An 11,495-nucleotide genomic window follows, 5' to 3' on the forward strand; every position below is an offset into this window, starting at 1 on the left:
TTTTTCCGGATCATTACCGCGTTTGGTTTGAAAGTTTAGTATATTCCGCGCACACTCTCTCAGCACACACTCGGTTCCGGAAAAAATGCCGTTGCCGATCCAGCCAGGATTCTTACAGGTACTTTAGTGTTTTTAGCATTGTAAACAATAACAGAAGGACATTAAACCCTTATCTTGATTTAATGTTGAGTAAGTTATCATGTCTGAAAACCATTTCCAGATTTATATGTGTAGCATGGTAACTTTACACGAAGTTGACAAGCAGAAGATGGCGGAAACTTATTAACGTTTTCTCTCACAATATTTGAAATTTGCAAACAATGAATGATTAAAAGGTTGACATAAAAGGTTTAGTATAACGTGTGACGTTAATATAGCATCACGTATCGAAAATTTTGTTACAACAACTTGTACATAACTGTCTTGCTATTAACCCGCGTTTCCTCAGCTATAAGTTAGTTTTTTTTCCCAAGAAGTCACCATCCAAGTAGAGTTCTTTGAAGTCGCGTATAAGATAAAGGTTCCGTTCATTTTTAATGTGTTTTACGGTTCTACCGTTGTGGCGAGTGCAGCAAGAATTATACATACCTTGCATCATTGTCATCTTAGTGTTATTTAGGTATCAACGAGCGTCAAAGAATTTTTGAGAAATTATTTTGGCATTATCCTGTTATTCACTTCGCGAAGTAACTAAGTTTGACGTTGTTGATGTTAACGTCAAATGTGTCAGAAGTTTTCACAATGACATTTAATGTGCATTCTTACTTCAATTATACACATTCAGAACAAATTTCCATTCCTGTCATTTTCAGTGTAAACAAGCATATATTCATTTATTCCGTAAAAACATCCATAAGATTTTCATGGACAGTGTTACTGAGGTTTTAGTGTAAGTAATTGGTCATGTTACCTTTTCTATAAAACTGAAGCCGCCTCCGCTTTCATAAACTAGAGTTATCGTTATTGAAAGAGTTATCCTCTCTAACACAATTTCCGGTTGGATTATGAATTTGTAAAATCTACTTTTATGCTAACATGTTATTATTATAGTACCAAATTATGTTCGTAATCCTTCACTAAATATAAAATAAATGATTAAGATTTTATTCTACTACATTCTCCGTAAACAATAACAATATCCGGTTACGGAAATTGTCGAGCATTAACGATCCCTACTATACTAAAATATATTGCTTGTATGCTTATTAAAATGTAAATATCCCGTGTGCCTTCTCTTGTATTGTAAAAAATTGAACTCTTCTCAGGAAGAAATGCGATTCAGAACGATTGAATTTTTTTACCTTGACTGACAACAATTCAAGTGCGCCTCATGGGCTTATGATTGCGGTAGTTTTGAGTACATTTTAAGATTTTGCGTCGGTATTTACTCCTGTTATTCGCTTCGCTTTTAAAATGAAAACTTATATTTATTAACCTTTTAGAATCCTCATTCCCCCCAAAAATACCAAGCCCCATTTTTTATATATCTCTCCCCCAAAGAAACCCTTTTCCCGGAGAAACCTTTCTCTTGCAGTGCTATTTAGAATGAAATGCCTCGGTATATAATATATATACTCCTGTTATTCGCTTCGCCTCTGTATATATATACTCCTGTAATTTGCTTCGCGAAGCAAATAAATTCCAAGATTTTGCGTCGGTATTTACTCCTGTTATTCGCTTCGCTTTTAAAATGAAAACTTATATTTATTAACCTTTTAGAATCTTCCTTCCCCCCAAAAATACCAAGCCCCATTTTTTATATATCTCTCCCCCAAAGAAACCCTTTTCCCGGAGAAACCTTCCTCTTGCAGTGCTATTTAGAATGAAATGCCTCGGTATATATATACTCCTGTTATTCGCTTCGCCTCTGTATATATATACTCCTGTTATTAGCTTCGCGAAGCAAATAAATTCCAAGGTTTTGCGTCGGTATTTACTCCTGTTATTCGCTTCGCTTTTAAAATGAAAACTTATATTTATCAAACTTTTAAAATGTTCATTCCCCCCCAAAAATACCAAGCCCCATTTTTTATATATCTCTCCCCCAAAGAAACCCTTTTCCCGGAGAAACCTTCCTCTTGCAGTGTTATTTAGAATGAAATGCCTCGGTGTGTGTATATATATATATATATATATATATATATATATATATATATATATATATATATATATATATATATATATATATATATATATATATAAATATATATATATATATATATATATATATATATACACTCCTGTTATTAGCTTCGCGAAGCAAATAAATTCCAAGGTTTTGCGTTGGTATTTACTCCTGTTATTCGCTTCGCTTTTAAAATGAAAACTTATATTTATCAAACTTTTAAAATGTTCATTCCCCCCCAAAAATACCAAGCCCCATTTTTTATATATCTCTCCCCCAAAGAAACCCTTTTCCCGGAGAATTCTTCCTCTTGGAGTGCTATTTAGAATGAAATGCCTCGGTATATATATACTCCTGTTATTCGCTTCGCTTTTAAAATGAGAAGCTATATTTATGAAACAATGTAGGCCAATATACTCCTGTTTATGGAATAAATTGATAAGTTCATAAATTGTTATCACGGAATAAATGGATTCTACTTGTACGGGCCGAAAATGACAGGAGTCGAAATGTGTGGAATTAAGGTCTTATTGGGTCGACTGACATTAGACAGAGAAGGAGTGCAAGAAGAAACAGAGTACACAGGTATGCAGATAGATTTGACGTTAACGTCAACAACGTCAAACTTATTTACTTCGCGAAGTAAATAACAGGATTATGCCATTATTTCTCTACAATAAGTATGCCAAAGGTACTAATTTTAATGGTTATGATACATACAGCGCAACCCCCTACCCCTGCCCCGAGAGAGAGAGTGCGGTCCCTGTTTGTATGTGTGTAATTTCCCACTTCCAAATATAATGGTTTGACTATATGCAATATCTGCATACTTTTTTAACTGTTTATTTTTTCTCTTTATTCCTTTATATTTAGTTCAAAATGTCATATTGTTTATTTCCTCCCTACTCATATACTTACCTGCCTACTGTACATGCATGCACAACAAGCTTAAAAAGGGATCGATATGACAGTAAAATATGGCTCTTGCCAGTATATATTTATATAATCTCTATATCAAAAAAAAAAAAAAAAAAGATTAAAAACAAATCATATGTCAATGAGGCAGGTATAGCAGTCTATACTGAAATAGCTTGTACACGCATTACAGATGTTTGATCCACTTCTAAATCTATCGCGGGAAATATAGCGTGACAGCACTGTGATGTCATCCATGAGCTTTTTTGTCTTTGTTTACGACTCAATACGAAGGTATGGAAGTATGAAACATATCTCTTGGGTCTCACCACAGCTTTAAAGTTACTCAAAACATGTTTTTAAACCTCAAGACACCGTAAATTACGAGTTAAATGTCGGCCATTTTTGGCATAGCACCATGGGTGAAAACATTAGAGAGCATTATGGGACGTAGACAAAAAGTTTTGTTTGATGAATCTGTAGGTTTAGCTCGTTCTTTTTCCCGTGCACACTGGTTCATAAAGCTCGCTTCGCTCGCCGGCGCTGTGCTCGCTATAAATAGGGCCAGGTTTATAAAGTACTCTGCCTGCCTTCTCATTGTTTTGTTAGCACACTAAATGTTGATTTTTCTGTCAACATGATGTCATATTACTGTAAAAGATCCATTCACAGTAACTGTGTTAGTGCTCTCTTGCAGGGCAAAATGACAAATTTTGGTGAAAAATAATGTATTGTTGATTGTTTCATAGATGTCATTTAATTATCTACTAAAATTTCAGCAAAATATATCAATTTGCCGTGCAAGAGAGCTGTACCGCAGTTATCATGAAGGTGTTTATAGAATTGTCTAGAGGTTATAGTTACGTACAATGATCTGAGTTCAGAAAGGATAACAAGTATTTCAGTGTTTAAGAATACTTATATTCTGTAATTATAACAGACATTTACAAATATTAATACTACAGGTATGAAACAGTATCATTTAAAAATCTAAGGAAGTGTGTTATTTCAGAGTTTCCGAAAACCAGGAAATTCTATCAGTCATTCGTACTGATGACATTGTGTGTTCTACCAGTCCAGAGCAAATTTTATCAGTCCGAATAAAATAGTTACTGGTGTAGTACTGTAGTACTTCAAATTCAACTTTATTTTTATTTAACTTTCTTATGCATATACATAAAACCTCAAAGCACTCAAAGTAAAACATACATTGATGAACATGTAAGTAACATGGAAATGGTGGCATATATTTTATATATAGGACATATATTAGATTTGCTTTAAATACTTTTTCCCTCAGTGTTTTAATTTTGTTGTATCAAAGTTCTAAAAATATGAATCATTGATAAACATAGATCTATAACAATTTGAAAACCCTTCTGGCTCTTATCATTACTGATCCATTAAAACTATAAGGCATATCAGATCTACTTTTAAAATAGGCCTTGTCCATATTGCTGCATTTGTTCTGGAAAATAATTCTGTATGGTTTTTCAGGTTGGCATAGAGCCGATGCAGGTTGATGCTCAGCCAGAAGAAAATGACAACGTGGAGGAGGATCGATATGTGGTTGAAAACACAACACTGGTAAATAATTGTAGAAAGCAACAAGACTCACTGCCTCTAGTATATTGCTTGTAAAAAGTAACCTCAAGTATTAGTTACAAAGGAATGCACATATATGTATATTTATCTGGTCTGCTTTTTCTTATGGAACTGAGACTGTTCACTATTACACTAACAGGATTTGGAACAGTATGCAGCTCAATACAGTGGACTGGCAAAACTAAACAGACTGCTGTTCATTGCTGATCATTGTCCAATGCTTAGAGTCGAGGCACTGCGGATGGCTCTGGCCTATGTAATGAATACCTATAACACTAGTCTCTATCAACAGATCCACCGAAAACTACAAGAGGCAGTCACATCGTAAGTGTCTTACACCTTGATTTATATATTTATTTTTTTTTGAGGGAGGAGAAGGGGGTATCCATTATGCTTTTTGCTTTTCTCCCCCTTAAACATCTCTACGTTCAGAATTATTATAAAAATAATCATCAAATTAGTGTACAGAGGAGTGATGAATTTAGGATTTTGAAATCTAATTGATAAAAAAACTTTAGTTTAAGAGATTTACACAAAATGCTTCCTTTGATGAAAGGTGCTCACATCTTTTTTTTCAAATTAACTCCAAAAGATTACAATTTTGCATCATTTTAGATAGTGAATAAGTGATCTTATTTTTAACACTGATGAATAATAAGACAAGGAGAGGATGATGCCAGTGTTGACAAGTTGTTTGTTGTTTTTTGTAGGTCCTCCAGTCTTCCAGATGCTGTTGCTGGAGCCATTCACAATGTCCCCAGCCTAGACACACAGTGGATAGAAACCACCTCCAAAAAAGCCGCCCTCAAACTGGAGAAGCTAGACACTGACCTCAAAAACTACAAAAGCAACTCCATAAAGGAGAGCATCAGGTATCAGTCACTTGGTGACTATGCCATAAGTTTTGCTCATAGATTAATTATAAGAGAGGTTAAAGATACAGTCTTAAACTAATTGAAATCCTTTTGAATTTGTTACTTCTTGCACTGATATGTTGGGTTTAAAATAGCTATCATGATCACAAATCTTATTAGCTGATATATATTTTCATAAAATCAAATGGGTAATGGGATGGATGTGCATATTGCTTATTATAAGCTGAGGGTTGAGTATGTGAATGTTTTGCTTGTTACATTGTGAATTCTGTGAGCAAGATATGATTTAGCTTTATATTTTAGACGTGGGCATGACGACTTAGGTGACCATTACTTAGACTACGGAGACCTCAGTAATGCATTAAAGTGCTACTCCAGAGCCAGGGACTACTGCACCAGCCCTAAACATGTGGTCAATATGTGTTTGAATGTCATAAAGGTACATGTAGATAATGTATTCCTCAGCAATGAGTATAGATCCGAGTATAAAAAAAAAAACATGTTGGAAATATAAAATACTGGGTAAACAGGTTACACTGATATATATGTAAATTAAATTTGTGAAGTAATGAGTGAACTAATTTTGACAAAGTAGGTTTTAATGGTTTTTTTATGATAAATGATTTGTTTGACAGGTTAGTGTTTATTTACAAAATTGGTCGCATGTGCAGAGTTATGTGAACAAAGCGGAGAGTACACCAGAAATGGCCGAGGTGAGTCTTTAGTCTACATCTGACCTCATTGATTTGTACATCTTTCCCAATTTTTACAAACCAAACATTTTAAAAATTTAACCTGGAATCATTTATTTTGATTTGATTTTTATATATTTATATTTTGAGATGTTTTGTGATTTCAGCAGCATGGTAAAGATGGTGGCCAAATTGTGTTGACAAAATTAAAATGTGCTGCAGGTTTAGCAGATTTAGCTACCAAGAAGTACAAATCCGCTGCCAAATATTTCCTTCAAGCCAACTTTGACTACTGTGACTTTCCAGAAGTAAGCCTCTATCTAAAATTAGAAGAACTTCCAAAGTTAAACAGAGATTGCTTGCTTTATTCAGATAAGAATTTCTGTAGAGTAAGATGGATGCAAAGTTTAAGTTTCAAAATAAATGTGTACATTGTTTAAGCATTAATAAATAACTAGTGCTGAATGGACTGCCCCAGTGGACAAATTGTTTAGGTCAGTCTAGGTCAGTGTACCAGCTGTTTACCTGTATATGTGGATTGTCGCATTTAAACGCTGTGGTATCAGCTGTTTACCTGTTCGTTTAAGTGTACAGGTGGATATTTACTACCCAATACCCTCACACTGTGGTGTCTATTGCAGCTCCTTTCACCTTGTAATGTTGCCACTTATGGTGCTCTTTGTGCCCTTGCATCATTTGACAGACAAGAATTGCAGAAAAATGTCATATCTAGCAGGTAGGTTTTATATTGACTGATATGAACAATTTACTGTACTAATCAATCGACTGTTCTTTGTTAAATCAATGTCTTGAAAGGATTGACAAATTCCTCTTAAAAGTTCCTTAGTGAAATGTGGATTACTCTAAGAGAAGCTTCTCTAAGTTCATGTACCTGTACAAGGACTGTTAATGGATTCTTGATCTCATACTGAACTTTTTATATGCTAATTTTATTTTATTTTTTTTGCAGCTCATTTAAATTATTCCTAGAATTAGAACCTCAGCTTCGTGACATAATTCATAAGTTTTATGAATCAAAGTATGCGTCATGTTTAAAACTTTTAGGAGAAATCAAGGTAAGATTTCCAAAAAAATATTTTGTATTTATGTGCAACAGATAATAGAAAAAAAATAAATTTTGATCTTGCAGAGTACATGCATTAACAAGGATGACTCTGAATTCTTTCAATGGTTATGAATGTAGTGTAATTCTATACACATACATTTTACCTGTTTAAAACTTTGACCTGTATAATTAAATGTGGTTTCTTCTTTTGTAGGATAATCTACTACTAGATATGTATTTAGCTCCACATGTGAATGTCTTGTATACACAAATAAGAAATAGAGCTCTATGCCAGGTAAGTTTACATGTATTGCATCGAGTTGCAATGCTCTTACTACTTTTTGATATCAGTTCAATAAAGAGTTCAATCCCCCTCCCCCTTCGAAAAAAAAGGTGGTACGTTGTTTTGTACCTTTATGATTGACATACATGTACTTCGCATGTGTTACACTGGTCCCCTTTAAAGGAAATAGATTTTAGGTCACAAGATACAGCCGGTTAACATTTGCCATCCCTAAAAATTTTACACCGGCTTCTAGTTACTAGTAAATGGCATTTGATGAGAAAAAGTTTTCTATTAGATCTATGTATAAATCAATAGCTAAAAATGGCTATCTGTAATTATTTTGTAAATTGCTATTTGTTTTTAGTATTTTAGTCCATATTTATCCGCTGACATGAGGAAAATGGCTGAAGCCTTCAACACAACAGTTCCTGCTCTTGAAGATGAAATCATGCAATTAATCCTGGATGGTCAAGTCAATGCTCGCATAGACTCCCACAATAAGGTGCGATATTCCCTATATGTGAAAGATAAGTCAATGCCCCCAAACTACCACAATGTTGTGCGAGATCCTCTCTGTGTGAAAGTTAAAGCTGCTTGGTCCGATTTTATATAAAATTTTATGCACGCTTTTAAACGATGGTTATGCTCAGTATATGTATAATAATAGACATTGCAGTAGTTTCCCCAGTCAATTAAGCCAAATTTCAATGAAGAAAAATACGTACAAAATTTGCTAACAAAACAAACGACACGAAAGGGTACCGCGTTATTTCGCCTCATGTTAAGTTCACCCCTGACAACGAAACGGGTATGGTTGTATAACGACTTTGAAATTGCTTTAAATAAAGGTCGAAATGATCAGACAAATAACAAATAAACATGTGTACGTTTTGTTCGCTAATATTTCTGAAGTTTGCTTTCTTTACAATTGATGCATAGCATGCAGGTTGAATAACCCCAATTATTCGGGGGACAAAACCAAATGGTTTCCTTTTCTAAACATTCCTGTGATGCATTTTGGTTTGTTTTTTCGTTTGCCCAAAAAGAAATTATTTTTATTTACTTTGAATATTTCTAACTTTGAAAGGAGACTGATTCTGCTGGTGTAAATAGGAGAAAGTCCATAACTTTCTAAGATAAATGGTTTGTATAGAAAAATTTTTTATACTGTATTAACAAAAAAATCGGACCAAGCAGCTTTAAGTCAATGCATGCATAAAATCCCAAATAAGGTGCAAGATCCTCTCTGTGTGAAAGTTGAGTCAATGCATGCATAAAATCCCAAATAAGGTGTGAGATCCTCTCTATGTGAAAGTTGAGTCAATGCATGCATAAAATCCCAAATAAGGTGCAAGATCCTCTATGTGTGAAAGTTAATTCAGTGCTTACTTAGACTCCCATAATAAGGTGCAATATCCCCTCTGAGTTAGATTTGATTTTTGATGACTATTTTCCACAAGAAACTGGATACATTAACCCTAACAATATGGTGTGAGGTCCTCTCTGTGTGAAAGTAAAGTCAGTGCCTGCATTGACTACCAAAATAAGGTGCAAGATCCTCTTTGTGTGAAAGTTTAGTCATTGCTCACATAGACTTCCACAATATGGTGTGAGATCCCTTCTGTGTGAAAGTTAAGTTATTGCCGACAAAGACTTCTACAATATGATGTGAGATCCTCTCTGTGTGAACATTAAATTATTGCCTGCGTAGACTTTCACAATATTGTGTGAGGTCCCCTCTTTGTGTGAAAGTTAAGTCATTGCCCACATACATGAACTTCACTATATGGTCTGAGATCCTTTTTGTATGTAGTTACATGTACATGTAAGTCAGTGCTTACATAGACCTTCACAATAAGGTGTGAGATCCTCTCTCTGAAAGTTTGCTTTGTGATGACTATTTTAAACAAGAAACTGAATGGGATACATCATATTTGTACTGTATTTTGTGATACAAAATTTGAATAATTTAAGAATGCAATTGCACAGTTATTGTCATTTATCCCAGTGAATTATTGACTATTACAAGGATGTAATTGCTGTCCAATAATCCGTAACATTTAATTACCAGTATGTCATGATAAACAAGTTTGTTCTGATATTTATTGATGGTAAACATACTTAATAACTGCTGTTTTCAGATTTTATATGCAAAGGACACAGATCAGAGAAGTTCCACTTTTGAGAAGTCTTTTGCCATGGGCAAAGAGTATCAGCGACGTACTAAAGTAAATTCTTGACTAGTAAACATCAACACAAAGTTTTTTGCATTCCACTTAAACTGTAAACAATTTTTTTGTTATTTGTACGTCCTAATATTAAAACTATATATTTGTTCTATTTTTTAGGCTTTAATCCTGAGATCTGCGATGTTACGAAATCAAATCCATGTAAAAGTAAGTAATAATTGAACATTTTAAAAAACGTGTGTTCGGTCTACTGTATTACTGATCTACAGATTTTTTTCTCCATTACTACAAGTAAATTTGTGTCTTTAGAAGATTTATCTATGTAAAGAAAATAATTTTTTTAAAGAGCCCACCTAGAGATGGGGGTCAAGGAGGAGAGATGTCAATAGCGCCAGGGACAGTTTCATCTGCCAGGAACTGACCGTACAATAGACGGTGTCTATTTCTGTGATAAAAGACTTCTGTCAGCGATGACTGAGCGGGTCAGAGACAGACATCCTGCATGTAGTGCTAAATCAGCCTTGTTTCATATCAGGACTCATTGATAGCAACGTTATCACTGATCAGCCAGCGCTTGATCCTTGCAGGGATTCCTTCTATATCTTTCTTTCTGTTTCTTTTAAGTCAATTTATGAATCAGTGAATCAATCATGAGCAACCAAAAATTTTGTTCCAATTCATAAAATTTTATATTCTGAAGTATAGACATTGAATATTGCTTTTAATATTCAGCATGACTTTCTAAAATTGTAACTGATTTAAAACTGTCAAATGAAATATACACTGTACATGTAGTTAAAGATGAAATAATTCCAGTTTTGTATATTGCAATGTACATGTACTTTGTACAAGTTTTATTAAAAATTCAGTTTGCTTTTGTAAACTGTGAATGTTAACAAATTTGTGTTAAGATTTTGGTTTATATTTTTAACTGGGTTTTCCATAGGAAAAATCTTGTTATTGAAATGGTGAAAATGGCGGCTGCCAAAAGGGTACCCTTATTGTACTGATAACTCCTCCTACAGTTTTCAAGATAGGAAGTTGTTGTTTTGAAGATCAATTGTACATATATCAGAGGTCTGCTCATTGCTGGGATTTTGATTTCTAATTATTATTGAAAAAAATACCAGCTCTTGAACTTTTTGGGCAATAATATTGCATATTAAGTACCCCATTTCTTTGGATACGTAGTGTTCATCAATTCAGGGTTGATAAAATATAATTATGGATACTGTGCACACAAAAGAAAACCCAGTTTGCTGTCACATGACAGCTTTTCTCTTGCATTTGTTGTTGTTAGTTATTCAATCTTTGTCGAAGACATCTTCCTGCTCTGCTACTCACAAACCCTGAACAGACAAAACATGCGGGTTTACAGTTGCGCAATCCAGTGATACATGTAGTACCCATTTTTAAACTTTCTGACCTCTGTTCTGACCAATAAGAAAATGCATATTAAAGAGAAAATGTAGCAATATGGCTGCCCCCATAAGAAAGTTGCTTATTGTCACTCGTACTAAACACTAATAGCAGTAATTCAGTTCCTAGTCTGTCTCAAATTTATTTGACAATGGTTCAACACTGATCAATGTGGTTACCTGGTAACGTTATTCGTGAAACAAGGTTTCTTATTGGATCAAGCAAACTTGAATGAGAATAGTGTTTCTAACCCTGACAAACTCTGCCTATTCAGTCAAGAGTTTGTGAGTAGCAGAGCAGATTAAAAACCATTGACTTTATGG

At 34.1% G+C, this 11,495-nt stretch overlaps 1 protein-coding gene across 2 annotated transcripts; it reads left to right on the plus strand.

Annotated features, from left to right (window-relative positions):
- On the plus strand, positions 1 to 10,653 carry LOC105323772 (COP9 signalosome complex subunit 1). 2 transcript variants are annotated; one of them, XM_034455405.2, is made up of 14 exons: positions 1 to 118; positions 4,538 to 4,627; positions 4,785 to 4,969; positions 5,356 to 5,517; positions 5,824 to 5,959; positions 6,156 to 6,233; positions 6,380 to 6,520; positions 6,854 to 6,948; positions 7,183 to 7,288; positions 7,493 to 7,573; positions 7,929 to 8,066; positions 9,706 to 9,792; positions 9,913 to 9,960; positions 10,100 to 10,653. In XM_034455405.2, exons 1-14 carry the CDS (start codon positions 86 to 88, stop codon positions 10,172 to 10,174), a joined length of 1,455 nt encoding a protein of 484 aa, XP_034311296.1. In that variant the 5' UTR covers positions 1 to 85; the 3' UTR covers positions 10,175 to 10,653. The 2 variants fall into 2 exon arrangements, with proteins under 2 accessions (XP_034311296.1, XP_034311297.1); XM_034455406.2 differs by having other exon boundaries at positions 6,383 to 6,520.
- The last annotated feature ends 842 nt before the right edge of the window (positions 10,654 to 11,495 follow it).

The sequence above is a fragment of the Magallana gigas genome, chromosome 7 (genome assembly GCF_963853765.1).
Source record: "Magallana gigas chromosome 7, xbMagGiga1.1, whole genome shotgun sequence".
Lineage (NCBI taxonomy): Eukaryota > Metazoa > Mollusca > Bivalvia > Ostreida > Ostreidae > Magallana > Magallana gigas.